Below are 12,602 nucleotides of genomic sequence, written 5' to 3' on the forward strand. Positions count from 1 at the left end.
TGCCTGGACTAGCATTGAGTTTTACCCTCAGTACCTTACCCCACAAAAGGCCGTCCCGTCCAGCCCAGGGTCAGAGGATCTATCTGGGTCAGGGCCACATCACACGCCTGGGCTTTGGCAGCTCAGCCTGCCCCCTCCTCCTTCCCTCTCCTGGGTCTCCACTCCACTTAGTTTAGTTCTGTTTAAACTCTCACCTCTTACAGTGGGGCAAAAAAGTATTTAGTCAGCCACCAATTGTGCAAGTTCTCCCACTTAAAAAGATGAGAGAGGCCTGTAATTTTCATCATAGGTACACGTCAACTATGAAAGACAAAATGAGAAAAAAAAATCCAGAAAATCACATTATAGGATTTTTTATGAATTTATTTGCAAATTATGGTGGAAAATAAGTATTTGGTCAATAACAAAAGTTTTGTCAATACTTTGTTATATACCCTTTGTTGGCAATGACACAGGTCAAACGTTTTCTGTAAGTCTTCACAAGGTTTTCACACACTGTTGCTGGTATTTTGGCCCATTCCTCCATGCAGATCTCCTCTAGAGCAGTGATGTTTTGGGGCTGTCGCTGGGCAACACGGACTTTCAACTCCCTCCAAAGATTTTCTATGGGGTTGAGATCTGGAGACTGGCTAGGCCACTCCAGGACCTTGAAATGCTTCTACGAAGCCACTCCTTCGTTGCCCGGGCGGTGTGTTTGGGATCATTGTCATGCTGAAAGACCCAGCCACGTTTCATCTTCAATGCCCTTGCTGATGGAAGGAGGTTTTCACTCAAAATCTCACGATACATGGCCCCATTTATTCTTTCCTTTACACGGATCAGTCGGCCCTGGTCCCTTTGCAGAAAAACAGCCCCAAAGCATGATGTTTCAACCCCCCATGCTTCACAGTAGGTATGGTGTTCTTTGGATGCAACTCAGCATTCTTTGTCCTCCAAACACGATGAGTTGAGTTTTTACCAAAAAGTTATATTTTGGTTTCATCTGACCATATGACATTCTCCCAATCCTCTTCTGGTTCATCCAAATGCACTCTAGCAAACTTCAGACGGGCCTGGACATGTACTGGCTTAAGCAGGGGGACACGTCTCGCACTGCAGGATTTGAGTCCCTGGCGGCGTAGTGTGTTACTGATGGTAGGCTTTGTTACTTTGGTCCCAGCTCTCTGCAGGTCATTCACTAGGTCCCCCCATGTGGTTCTGGGATTTTTGCTCACCGTTCTTGTGATCAATTTGACCCCACGGGGTGAGATCTTGCGTGGAGCCCCAGATCGAGGGAGATTATCAGTGGTCTTGTATGTCTTCCATTTCCTAATAATTGCTCCCACAGTTGATTTCTTCGAAACAAGCTGCTTACCTATTGCAGATTCAGTCTTCCCAGCCTGGTGCAGGTCTACAATTTTGTTTCTGGTGTCCTTTGACAGCTCTTTGGTCTTGGCCATAGTGGAGTTTGGAGTGTGACTGTTTGAGGTTGTGGACAGGTGTCTTTTATACTGATAACAAGTTCAAATAAGTGCCATTAATACAGGTAACGAGTGGAGGACAGAGGAGCCTCTTAAAGAAGAAGTTACAGGTCTGTGAGAGCCAGAAATCTTGCTTGTTTGTAGGTGACCAAATACTTATTTTCCACCATAATTTGCAAATAAATTAATTAAAAAATCCTACAATGTGATTTTTCTGGATTTTTTTTCTCAATTTGTCTGTCATAGTTGACGTGTACCTATGATGAAAATTACAGGCCTCTCTCATCTTTTTAAGTGGGAGAACTTGCACAATTGGTTTCTGACTAAATACTTTTTTCCCCCACTGTACATACTACATTCTCACCTCTAACTAACTTACACTGGTGAACAAGCTCGTCTTCCTCGTTGTTCGTAGCTGTGGTTTGCTTATGTTGCAAGTATTTGAGGTGTGACGGTTCTTTAACAGCATTTCTGTCTAATTATTAGCATTGCTGTCATCTTACTCACTGACATGCCCATGCAACATCAGCAGATGAGCAGTAGATTCATAATAATGTGTGTGTGTGTTTCAGTGTATCTACGGAAAGCCAGGAGAGACACTCTTCACCACCAGTGCCTATGCGGCCGTCCTCCACCACAACCAGAGCCCTGAGTTTTATGACGAGGTCAGTGAACAATTTGCATAATAAACCTGGCCTTTTCCCTGATTTGCTATGCTACATCAATTACTCCCTGCAATTGTTACTGGTACTGTATTGTGTTGAAGTCCTCAGTGGCCAAAGTCCAGTCATTAGGGCTGGGTAAATCCTATAATCTAGCTCAAGAGCGGGGGGCTCCGGACTGGCTCACGCTGGGCTGGTCTGACACCCATCAGAGGGAGGGAGAGAAGGAGGGAGGGAGAGAGAGAGGTGAGATCAGGACACTGTCACAGACACAGAGATATAGACTGGGGAGGGGGGCCATCTGGTCTATGGCATAGGGATTAGAACACACCTTCCAAGACCCCTTCACTGCTCTGATCTCTCTATTAATCTGGACTGCTGCTTTGGTAATGAGTTACTTTATCAGGGAGACCTGTTTCAACAAGCTTTTAAGGGAAAGGACCACACTATTCGTTGTGACACATAACCAAGTCATACTCGACTCCAGGTTGGAATTTGATGAATGAAAGAAGCAAATGTTAATGGCTAGGCTCACTGTGTGTCATTTCCTCTGACACAGAGCACATGTGCAGGCAGGCTGAACATTCTACTACGCACTCTTGCTGCCCCCTAGTGGTAACGATAGGAATCGTTTTGCTTTGGTTTAGCCTTACTATTTCTGACAGTCAGAAATATGTACAGTTGTACTAGAATGATAGGTTTGTGACTCATCTGGGGTATTCTAGAGGCAGTTCCAGAAGGACTTTTTTATTTAAAAATCTTTGGTCAAGTGAGATGACAATTTGAAAACACTAACGTCCATGTTGATTGTGTATCTATCTGTGCAGGTAAAGATTGAGCTGCCGGTCCATGTCCATGAGAAACACCACATCCTATTTACCTTCTACCACATCAGCTGTGAGATCAGTACCAAGACCAGCACCAAGAAGAGAGAGGGAGTCGAGTCCCTGGGTAAGACTAGGAGCGGTGTGTGTGTGTGTGAGTGTGTGTGTGTGTGTGAGTGCGCGTGTACATGTACACGTGCCTGTGTGTGTGTGTGTGTGTGTGTGTGTGTGTGTGTGTGTGTGCGCGTGTGTGTGTGTGCGCGTGTGTGTGTGTGTGTGTGTGTGCGTGTGTGTGCGCGTGTACATGTACACGTGCCTGTGTGTGTGTGTATCTTCCTCCATTACCTTACCTGTCCATCCCTCACTCTGTAACAGTGGGCTATTCCTGGGCCCCCCTGATGAAGGACGGCAGGATGCAGTCTATAGAGCTACAGTTGCCTGTGTCTGCCACCCTGCCCTCTGGATACCTGTATGACAAGACCCAGGACACCAAGAAGGTACAAGCCTCTGTTCACTGGAGAACAGCTGGGGGTCAGGGAAGAGGTTTCCCCTGCTTGGATGCTAGTGACAAATGACTGAGATGACACTGATTAAAATATTAAAACATTTGGAGAAAGAGTTATGCAGACGACTACAATCATACTGTTGTATTTATGTATTGTCACCCTTACAGTCAGCACCGGATATAAAATGGGTAGAAAACAGCAAGCCACTGTTCAAAGTGAAGACCAATGTAGCGTCAACAATATACCCCCAGGTATGTCTTCTACCTGCCAACATTAAACCAACTTGGCCGAGCTGTTGTAACAAATACGCCATCAGACATCTGTGTTCTGTATTTCCCTGTGTAGGATCTGCACCTCCACAAGTTCTTCCAGCACTGCCAGCTGATGAGGTCCTCTTCAGAGGGCAACCCAGCAGAACTCATCAAGTATCTAAAGGTAAGAGAGACACTCCTGCTGTGGAGTCTCTTTACACTGTCACTTTGTATTGCTGTCTCTCTTTGACTTTTTCTCCCTCTCTCCCTCCTCTCTCTCTCCATTTCTCTCTTTCTCCATCTTTCTCCCTCCCTCCCTCCCACCCTCCCTCCCTCTCGCTCTCTCAGTGCTTGCATGCCATGGAGACTAAGGTCATCATTAAGTTCCTACCCACTGTGCTGATGCAGCTGTTTGAGGTCCTCAACACAGCAACCAAAGAAGCCACCGAAATCGCTGTCAACTCCACCCGGTGAGTCTGACCTCTGACCCTGTGATGTCATCATGGTCTGACCCAATGACATAGTGACATAGACATAGTCATGGTTTGTGAAAGTGAGTTATAAATGTTATTTTTATTTGGAAACGTTAATTAAATGGATATATGCTGAGTTACGTAATGATCATGTTCTATTCCTTCAGTGTGATTATACACATTGTTTCCCGGTGCCACGAGGAGGGACTGGAAAACTACCTGCGCTCTTTTCTCAAGGTATAACACCAGGCATCACACACAAGAGAGTCAGTCACTAGTGACCAGAATTAAGCCTAGAATCAAGGCCTGGTCCTTGCCTTAGCTATGATTATAATGGGTGATGCATTTTCAGTTGAAAGTAACTCAAAGTTCATGCATTTCTTTTTGGGGATAATGTTGAACTTGGATACATTTTTAATACCATGACAAGTGATAATGTAAAGGTTGTGTATTAATGCCTATCTTTGTTGTGTGTCCCCAGTATGTGTTTGTGAACAACAGCCCAGTGTCTGGGAACTCTGGGACCACTCATGAGGTTCTGGCCACCGCCGTTACAGCCATCCTCAAACAGACAGCAGACTTCAACACCAGCAACAAGCTACTCAAGGTGTGTGTGTGTGTTTGTTTGTGTGTGTGTGTGTGTCCCGAAAATCCCCACAAGGACAAAGGCTATTAAAAGCTTAGGGGTTAGGTTTAGGGTTAGGGTTACAATTAGGGTTAGGGTTAGGAGTTATTGTTAGGGTGAGGTTTAGGATTAAGGTTAGGGGTTAGGGCAAATAGGATTTTGAATGGAAATAAATGTTAGTTCCCCATAAGGATAGTAAAACATATGCGTGTGTTTGTGTGTGCGTGTGTGGGTACCGGAAAACCCCCCAAGTTCTCCATTGTGGGGACATTTCCCAGGTCCCCACAAGGACAACGGCTATTATAAGCTTAGGGGTTAGGGTTAGGTTTAGGATTAAGGTTAGTGGTTAGGACAAATAGGATTTTGAATGGAAATAAACGTTAGTTCCCCATAAGGATAGTAAAACATATGTGCGTGTGTGTGTGTGCGAGCCAGCGTGCGTGCGCTTTTACTTGTCACGCTCAATAAGAAAATTGCGATTCCCATACTGACCAGCAGGTAGCACCAGCCACTAGTTCCTTGAAAGAGAAAGTCGATTCCCAGCATTATTATGTCACCACTAAGCATGTTTTCACAAGCCTTTTCAAAACGCATTATTTGTGTGCAGTTTACTATCTGTTATTACTATACCCAGGACCCAGGCCCATATTATAGAGCCCATTGGTGTTTTGACTTTTGTCAGACTGTTGATACGATCTCTCTTAGTAAGGGTGCGTCCCAAATGGTACCGTATTCCATTTATAGTGCACTACTTTTGACCAGCGCTCTGGTCAAAAGTAGTGCACTATATAGGGAATATGGTGCCGATTGGGATGTGGTCTAAATGCTTCACTATTGAGGAGTCCAACGTCTTCTGTCCCTCGTCCTCTTTTCTAGTATTCCTGGTTCTTCTTCGAGACGATGGCCAAGTCCATGGCCCAGTACCTGCAGGAGGGCAACAGGATCAAGGTTGGCAAATGTTCTACTCTGATTAAGGGTTTATCTTCTGTCCCACATTAAAGATTGTGTACACAAACGCACGCGCACACACCAGCTATCACTGGAAAGCCCTCAGGTGTGGTTATGAAGATTAGAGAGTTATCCGTCTTGTACATGCAAATATTTCTCTGTCCAGGGCCAGGGTGTGTCAGTTCATTCTCTCTTTCATCACCGGGAAAATGTGGCAATGAATTCTTCCTCATTCTACATGCATGTGTCTCTTGTGCACCGCAACCGCACACGCACACACCCTCCCAGAAATAACCCTCCAGCTTCCTTCCACTCCCATACAAGTATTTCTGTTCTCCTTTTTTTCCGGAAAGTTTTTAACTTTTAGTTAAAGTTCAGTTGATGATAGGGATACTCCTACTCATACTCTTATCTTGCCAAAAGTTTATAAACAGTCCCAGTCAAATCCAGACTGAGGCCTCTACTGCAGCACCTCTAAGGTAAACCAAGGTTGCTGAAATAGAAAAGTTGAGGATGTTACAAGCTGTGCACATTTCATATTTAACCTCTTAGCCAGCCTCCTATTGAGAAAGAAATCTGTTTCTCAATGAGTAGAATAGTACACTTCTTCCTTCCTCCCATTCTATTAGGTAATATAAGATACAGCTCTGGAAAGAATTAAGAGACCACTGCAAATCTTTCTTAAATCAGCATCTCTACATGTATGACAGCCATTCCATTCCAGTGTCTGTTGAATTCCAACACAGGCACACCTCATTCTACTGAATTAGGTACTGATTAGGTGATCACTTGAACCAAATGTTATTTAACAAGGAAAAGTATAAAAACCACTGCTGTGGTCATCACTATCCTATTGCAATAGGGCCAGCTGGATGGCAAAAACAGTGCTAATAGTACCTCAAAAGTAATATTAATCCAAAATAACTATTGACCATGCCAAAAGAGTTGAAAATGAATGTTTTGAGTGAGAAAAAGAAGGGTTCAATTCTGGCTTTACTGGCAGAGGGCGGTTCATAAGAAAAAGGTCAAGCAGCAGACATTGCGGACAACAAAGCTACAGACCGGCAGAGGGTGAAAATGACTCTCTACTGACCGGGATGTCCACCAACTCATTCGAATGTCACTCAACAACCGTAGGATGACATCAAGTGACCTACAAAAAGAATGGCAAACGGCAGCTGTGTTGAAGTGCATGGAGAGGACGGTTCGAAACAGGCTCCTAGGGGCAGGGCTGAAGTCGTGCAAAGCTAGAAAAAAGCCCTTCATCAATGAGAAGCAAAGAAGAGCCAGGCTGAGGTTTGCAAAATACCATAAATATTGGACCGTAGAGGACTGGAGTAAGGTAATCTTCTCTGATGAGTCCAATCTTCAGCTTTGCCCAACACCTGGTCGTCTAATGGTTAGACGGAGACCTGGAGAGGCCTACAAGCCACAGTGTCTCGCACCCACTGTGAAATTTGGTGGAGGATCGGTGATGATCTGGGGGTGCTTCAGCAAGGCTGGAATCGGGCAGATTTGTCTTTGTGAAGGACGCATGAATCAAGCCACGTACAAGGTTGTCCTGGAAGAAAACTTGCTTCCTTTTGCTCTGACATTGTTCCCCAACTCTGAGGATTGGTTTTTCCAGCAGGACAATGCGCCATGCCACACAGCCAGGTCAATCAAGGTGTGGATGGAGGACCACCAGATCAAGACCCTGTCATGGCCAGCCCAATCTCCAGACCTGAACCCCATTGAAAACTTCTGGAATGTGATTAAGAGGAAGATGGATGGTCACAAGCCATCAAACAAAGCCGAGCTGCTTTAATTTTTGCGCCAGGAGTGGCATAAAGTCATCATCAATGTGAAAGACTGGTGGAGAGCATGCCAAGACGCATGAAAGCTGTGAATGAAAATCAGGGTTAATCCACCAAATATTGATTTCTGAACTCTTCCTAAGTTAAAACATTAGTATTGTGTTATTTAAAAATGAACATGAACTTATTTTCTTTGCATTATTCGAGGTCTGACAACACTGCATCTTTTTTGTTGTTTTGACCAGTTGTCATTTTCTGCAACTAAATGCTCTAAATGACAATATTTTGGGGGGGAATTTGGGAGAAATATTATCAGTAGTTTATAGAATAAAACAAAAATGTTAATTTTACCCAAACACATACCTATAAATAGTAAAACCAGAGAAACTGATACTTTTGCAGTGGTCTCTTAATTTTTTCCAGAGCTGTATATATACAGTGATGGAAAAAAGTATTTGATCCCCTACTGATTTTGTACGTTTGCCCAATGACAAAGACATGATAAGTCTATAATTTTAATGGTAGGTTTATTTGAACAGTGAGAGACAGAATAACGCATGTCAAAAATGTTATAAATTGATTTGCATTTTAATAAGGGAAATAAGTATTTGACCCCTCTGCAAAACATTTCTTAGTACTTGGTGGCAAAACCCTTGTTGGCAATCACAGAGGTCAGACGTTTCTTGTAGTTGGCCACCAGGTTTGCACACATCTCAGGAGGGATTTTGTCCCACTCCTCTTTGCAGATCTTCTCCAAGTCATTAAGGTTTCGAGGCTGACGTTTGGCAACTCGAACATTCAGCTCCCTCCACAGATTTTCTATGGGATTAAGGTCTGGAGTATGGCTAGGCCACTCCAGGACCTTAATGTGCTTCTTCTTGAGCCACTCCTTTGTTGCCTTGGCAGTGTGTTTTGGGTCATTGTCATGCTGGAATACCCATCCATTACCCATTTTCAATGCCCTGGCTGAGGGAAGGAGGTTCTCACCCAAGATTTCCACCTCCATGTTTGACGGTGAGGATGGTGTTCTTGGGGTCATAGGCAGCATTCCTCCTCCTCCAAACACGGCGAGTTGAGTTGATGCCAAAGAGCTCCATTTTGGTCTCATCTGACCACAACACTTTCACCCAGATCTCCTCTAAATCATTCAGATGTTCACTGGCAAACTTCAGACGTGCAAGTATATGTGCTTTCTTGAGCAGGGGGACCTTGCGGGCGCTGCAGGATTTCAGCCCTTCACGGTGTAGTGTGTTACCAATTGTTTTCTTGGTTACTATGGTCCCAGCTGCCTTGAAATCATTGACAATATCCTCCCGTGTAGTTCTAGGCTGATTCCTCACCGTTTTCATGATCATTGCAACTCCACGAGGTGAGATCTTGCATGGAGCCCTAGGCCGAGGGAGATTGACAGTTATTTTGTGTTTCTTCCATTTGCGAATAATCGCACCAACTGTTGTCACCTTCTCAACAAGCTGCTTGGCGATGGTCTTGTAGCCCATTCCAGCCTTGTGTAGGTCTACAATCTTGTCCTTGACATTCTTGGAGAGCTCTTTAGACTTGGCCATGGTGGAGAGTTTGGAATCTGATTGATGGATTGCTTCTGTGGACAGGTGTCTTTTATACAGGTAACAAGCTGAGATTAGGAGCACTCCCTTTAAGAGTGTGCTCCTAATCTCAGCTCGTTACCTGTATAAAAGACACCTGGGAGACAGAAATCTTTCTGATTGAGAGGGGGTCAAATACTTATTTCCCTCATTTAAATGCAAATCAATTTATAACATTTTTGACATGCGTTTTTCTGGATTTTTGTTGTTGTTATTCTGTCTCTCACTGTTCAAATAAACCTACCATTAAAATTATAGACTGATAATTTCTTTGTCAGTGGGCAAATGTACAAAATCAGCAGGGGATCAAATACTTTTTTCCCTCACTATATGGGCCCGTTTCAGAGGCCATTTAGTTCTACAGTTCTACACGCTGCTCGCCAGCTCCACACTAAACTCTTAGAAAGAAATTGTGCTGTCTAGAACCTAAAAGGGTTCTTCGGCTGTCCCCGTAGGAGAACCCTTTGAAGAAGCCTTTTTGGTTCCAGGTGGAACCCTTTTGCGATCCAGGCAGAAACCTTTTGGGTTCCATGTAGAACCCTTTCCACAGAGGGTTCTACAGGCAACCCAAAGGGGTTCTACCTAGAACCAAAAAGGGCACCCTATTCTACCTAGAACCAAATGGCACCCTATTCCTTATGTAGTGCACTACTTTTGAGCAGGGCCCATAGAAAATAGGGTGCCATTTAGGACCGAAGCACTGCTGCAACGTGTTATATTTTACCGCGAACACTGCAGCAGAAGTTAACTTCTTCATCAGACGAGAGGACATTTCTCATTTCTCTTCTTTGGAGCAGTGGCTTCTTCCTTGCTGAGTGGCCTTTCAGGTTATGTCGATATAGGACTCGTTCTACTGTGGATATAGATACTTTTGTACCTGTTTCCTCCAGCATCTTCACAAGGTCCTTTGCTGTTGTTCTGGGATTGATTTGCACTTTTCGCACCAAAGTATGTTCATCTCTAGTAGACAGAACGCGTCTCCTTCCTGAGTGGTATGACGGCTGCGTGGTCCCATGGTGTTTATACTTGAAGACTATTGTTTGTACAGATGAACGTGGTACCTTCAGGCGTTTGGAAATTGCTCCCAAGGATGAACCAGACTTGTGGAGGTCTACAATTTTTATTCTGAGGTCTTGGCTGATTTCTTTTGATTTTCCCATGATGTCAAGCAAAGAGGCACTGAGTTTGAAGGTAGGCCTTGAAATACATACACAGGTACACCTCCAATTGACTCAAATGATGTCAATTAGCCTTGTGATACAGTGAATTATAAGTGAAATAATCTGTCTGTAAACAATTGTTGGAAAAATTACTTGTGTCATGCACAAAGTAGATGTCCTAACCGACTTGCCAAAACCATAGTTTGTTAACAAGACATTTGTGGAGTGGTTGAAAAACGAGTTTTAATGACTCCAACCTAAGTGTATGTAAACTTCTGACTTCGACTGTATATATATATATATTACATCTGCAATTTTGCCCGAATCTTAACTTGAGATCCTCAAATCCACACACTATAGTTCCAAAGAGCAACCATTGAGCTCAATAGGTTTGTGTGAAAATCCACGTTACACACACAGACCCAAGTTGGATTAATTCATTATTTATTTGTCTAAAAGATGCAACATTTAGTTTACTTTGGTCTTATTGAACTGAATATGTTTTACCAGATGCCCCGTGCCCAGAGGTTTCCAGACAGTTTCCACCAGGCCCTCCAGTCCCTGCTACTGTCCATCATGCCTCACATCACCATCCGCCACGTTGAGATCCCAGAGGAGGCCCGCTGTGTCAACCTCAGCCTGGCTGGCTTCATCAAGGTAAGGCCTCCATACACTACAGGCCCCAATATATTACCTGAACCACACAGGACAGAAATAATACCAAAGACAAAAAAGGAATCTACTGTTGATATCACAGGAGGTTGGTGGCACCTTAATTGAGGAGGACGTGCTCCTGGTAATGGCTGGAGCAGAATCAGTGGAATGGTATCAAATACATCAAACACATGGTTTCCATGTGTTCGATGCCATTTTGTTCGCTCTGTTCCAGCCATTATTATGAGCTGTCCTCCCCTCAGCAATCTCCTGTGGTTGATATGAAGGTCCAGGTTGAACACACTACTCCCTTCTGATAGCAACGATAATGAGTGGTGAATTCAGTGTACTGTAAGTCAGGCACTGTATATGAAAGAAGTTCTTGGTGTGCTTAGTTGGTTAGTCCTGGTCTTCTAAATGCCCTAATCTGTGTTCCCCTTCCACAGCGCTGTCTCACCTTCATGAACAGAGGCTTTGGCTTCAGCCTGATCAACGACTACATGTGTGGCTTCACACTTAAAGACCCCAAGGTACTGGACACAACAACCACTCTTCTCTACTATTGCTGATAATGTATTCTTAATTCAACAGGGGAACAACAACACAGCCCTGTATACAGGCTATTGACAGTAGATGTGTTGTGTGTGGCACTGGTAGTCAAATATGCTTTAGCATATTTGACTAACTGATTAAAATCAACATAATATTTTTCCATAAAAAATTATGGAAATCCTCTAATATTTTTTTATTTTTAGGATGAAAATAATATCTTGTTTGTTCATCTTTAGTTTTAGTATGAGTGTAATCTTAGAGATGTTTTGTAATACTGGAGTTGTTTGTTGACTGACAGGTCTTGACGGAGATGAAGTTTGACTTCCTCATGACGGTGTGTAACCACGAGCACTACATCCCGCTTAACCTGCCCATGGCTTTTGGACGCACCAAGCTGCAGAGAGTTCAGGGTAAGCTGCTCTCACGCCATGCTCCTCTGTCTGGTCAACCTGCATTTGCTCCCTGCCAGTGCTACACACATATTACAGGGATGCACAACTTAGGCCTTCCTGTTCTGCAGTGCTGCTGGTTTTCCTTTGTCCTGGTCACTTAAAGGGAAATTTCACCACTTTTCAACCAGCAGGTTGACCAAAGTTTGAAAAGTGGTGAAAATTCCCTTTAATGTATCAATTATTGTAACTGATGGTAAAAACCAGCATACACTATGAGGACCAAAGCTGTGCATGTATGATCTGTTACATCACCCTCACCTACAAACCACAACCCCCCCCACTAATCTGCCTCATTGGTTTGGCCCACGCACCAGTTCACACACAAGTCTATTACAGAGCAGACCATGTGGAGTCCAGCAAAAGAGGGTTGTAAAAGGAATTCTATGAATGATTTTCACCCCACCACAGCGATAGTGTGTTCTGATAATACTAATGCATGGAATGTTCATTTAATTTCCACATATTTCTCCTCCCTCTTGTTTTGTTTTGTTTTGCTTGTGGTCGTTAGATTTTATTTCGTACGCGACGGAGATTTTTGGCGCAGTAGGTAGGTGATGCCTCCACAACATCAACCGACACGTTTGCCGTTTGAACGCCAACTGACACCGCACGCCATTAACCCATTTCTGCTAGCC

The 12,602-nt window shown here is 43.9% G+C and overlaps 1 protein-coding gene across 2 annotated transcripts in view; it reads left to right on the top strand.

The window, feature by feature from the left end:
- dock11 (dedicator of cytokinesis 11) overlaps nucleotides 1-12,602 on the top strand; it is a 131,203-nt gene that overhangs the window by 49,938 nt on the left and 68,663 nt on the right. The window contains exons 19-31 of one of the 2 annotated variants that reach the window (XM_041884063.2): nucleotides 2,033-2,125; nucleotides 2,950-3,073; nucleotides 3,322-3,443; nucleotides 3,620-3,703; nucleotides 3,798-3,887; nucleotides 4,052-4,173; nucleotides 4,344-4,413; nucleotides 4,658-4,783; nucleotides 5,678-5,749; nucleotides 10,820-10,966; nucleotides 11,410-11,493; nucleotides 11,814-11,925; nucleotides 12,476-12,514. In XM_041884063.2, the coding sequence (XP_041739997.1) occupies nucleotides 2,033-2,125; nucleotides 2,950-3,073; nucleotides 3,322-3,443; nucleotides 3,620-3,703; nucleotides 3,798-3,887; nucleotides 4,052-4,173; nucleotides 4,344-4,413; nucleotides 4,658-4,783; nucleotides 5,678-5,749; nucleotides 10,820-10,966; nucleotides 11,410-11,493; nucleotides 11,814-11,925; nucleotides 12,476-12,514 (1,285 nt within the window). The remainder of the gene's footprint in view (nucleotides 1-2,032; nucleotides 2,126-2,949; nucleotides 3,074-3,321; nucleotides 3,444-3,619; nucleotides 3,704-3,797; nucleotides 3,888-4,051; nucleotides 4,174-4,343; nucleotides 4,414-4,657; nucleotides 4,784-5,677; nucleotides 5,750-10,819; nucleotides 10,967-11,409; nucleotides 11,494-11,813; nucleotides 11,926-12,475; nucleotides 12,515-12,602) is intronic. The other variant, XM_041884064.2, reaches the window with a different exon arrangement.

Source organism: Coregonus clupeaformis, chromosome 8 (assembly GCF_020615455.1).
Source record: "Coregonus clupeaformis isolate EN_2021a chromosome 8, ASM2061545v1, whole genome shotgun sequence".
Lineage (NCBI taxonomy): Eukaryota > Metazoa > Chordata > Actinopteri > Salmoniformes > Salmonidae > Coregonus > Coregonus clupeaformis.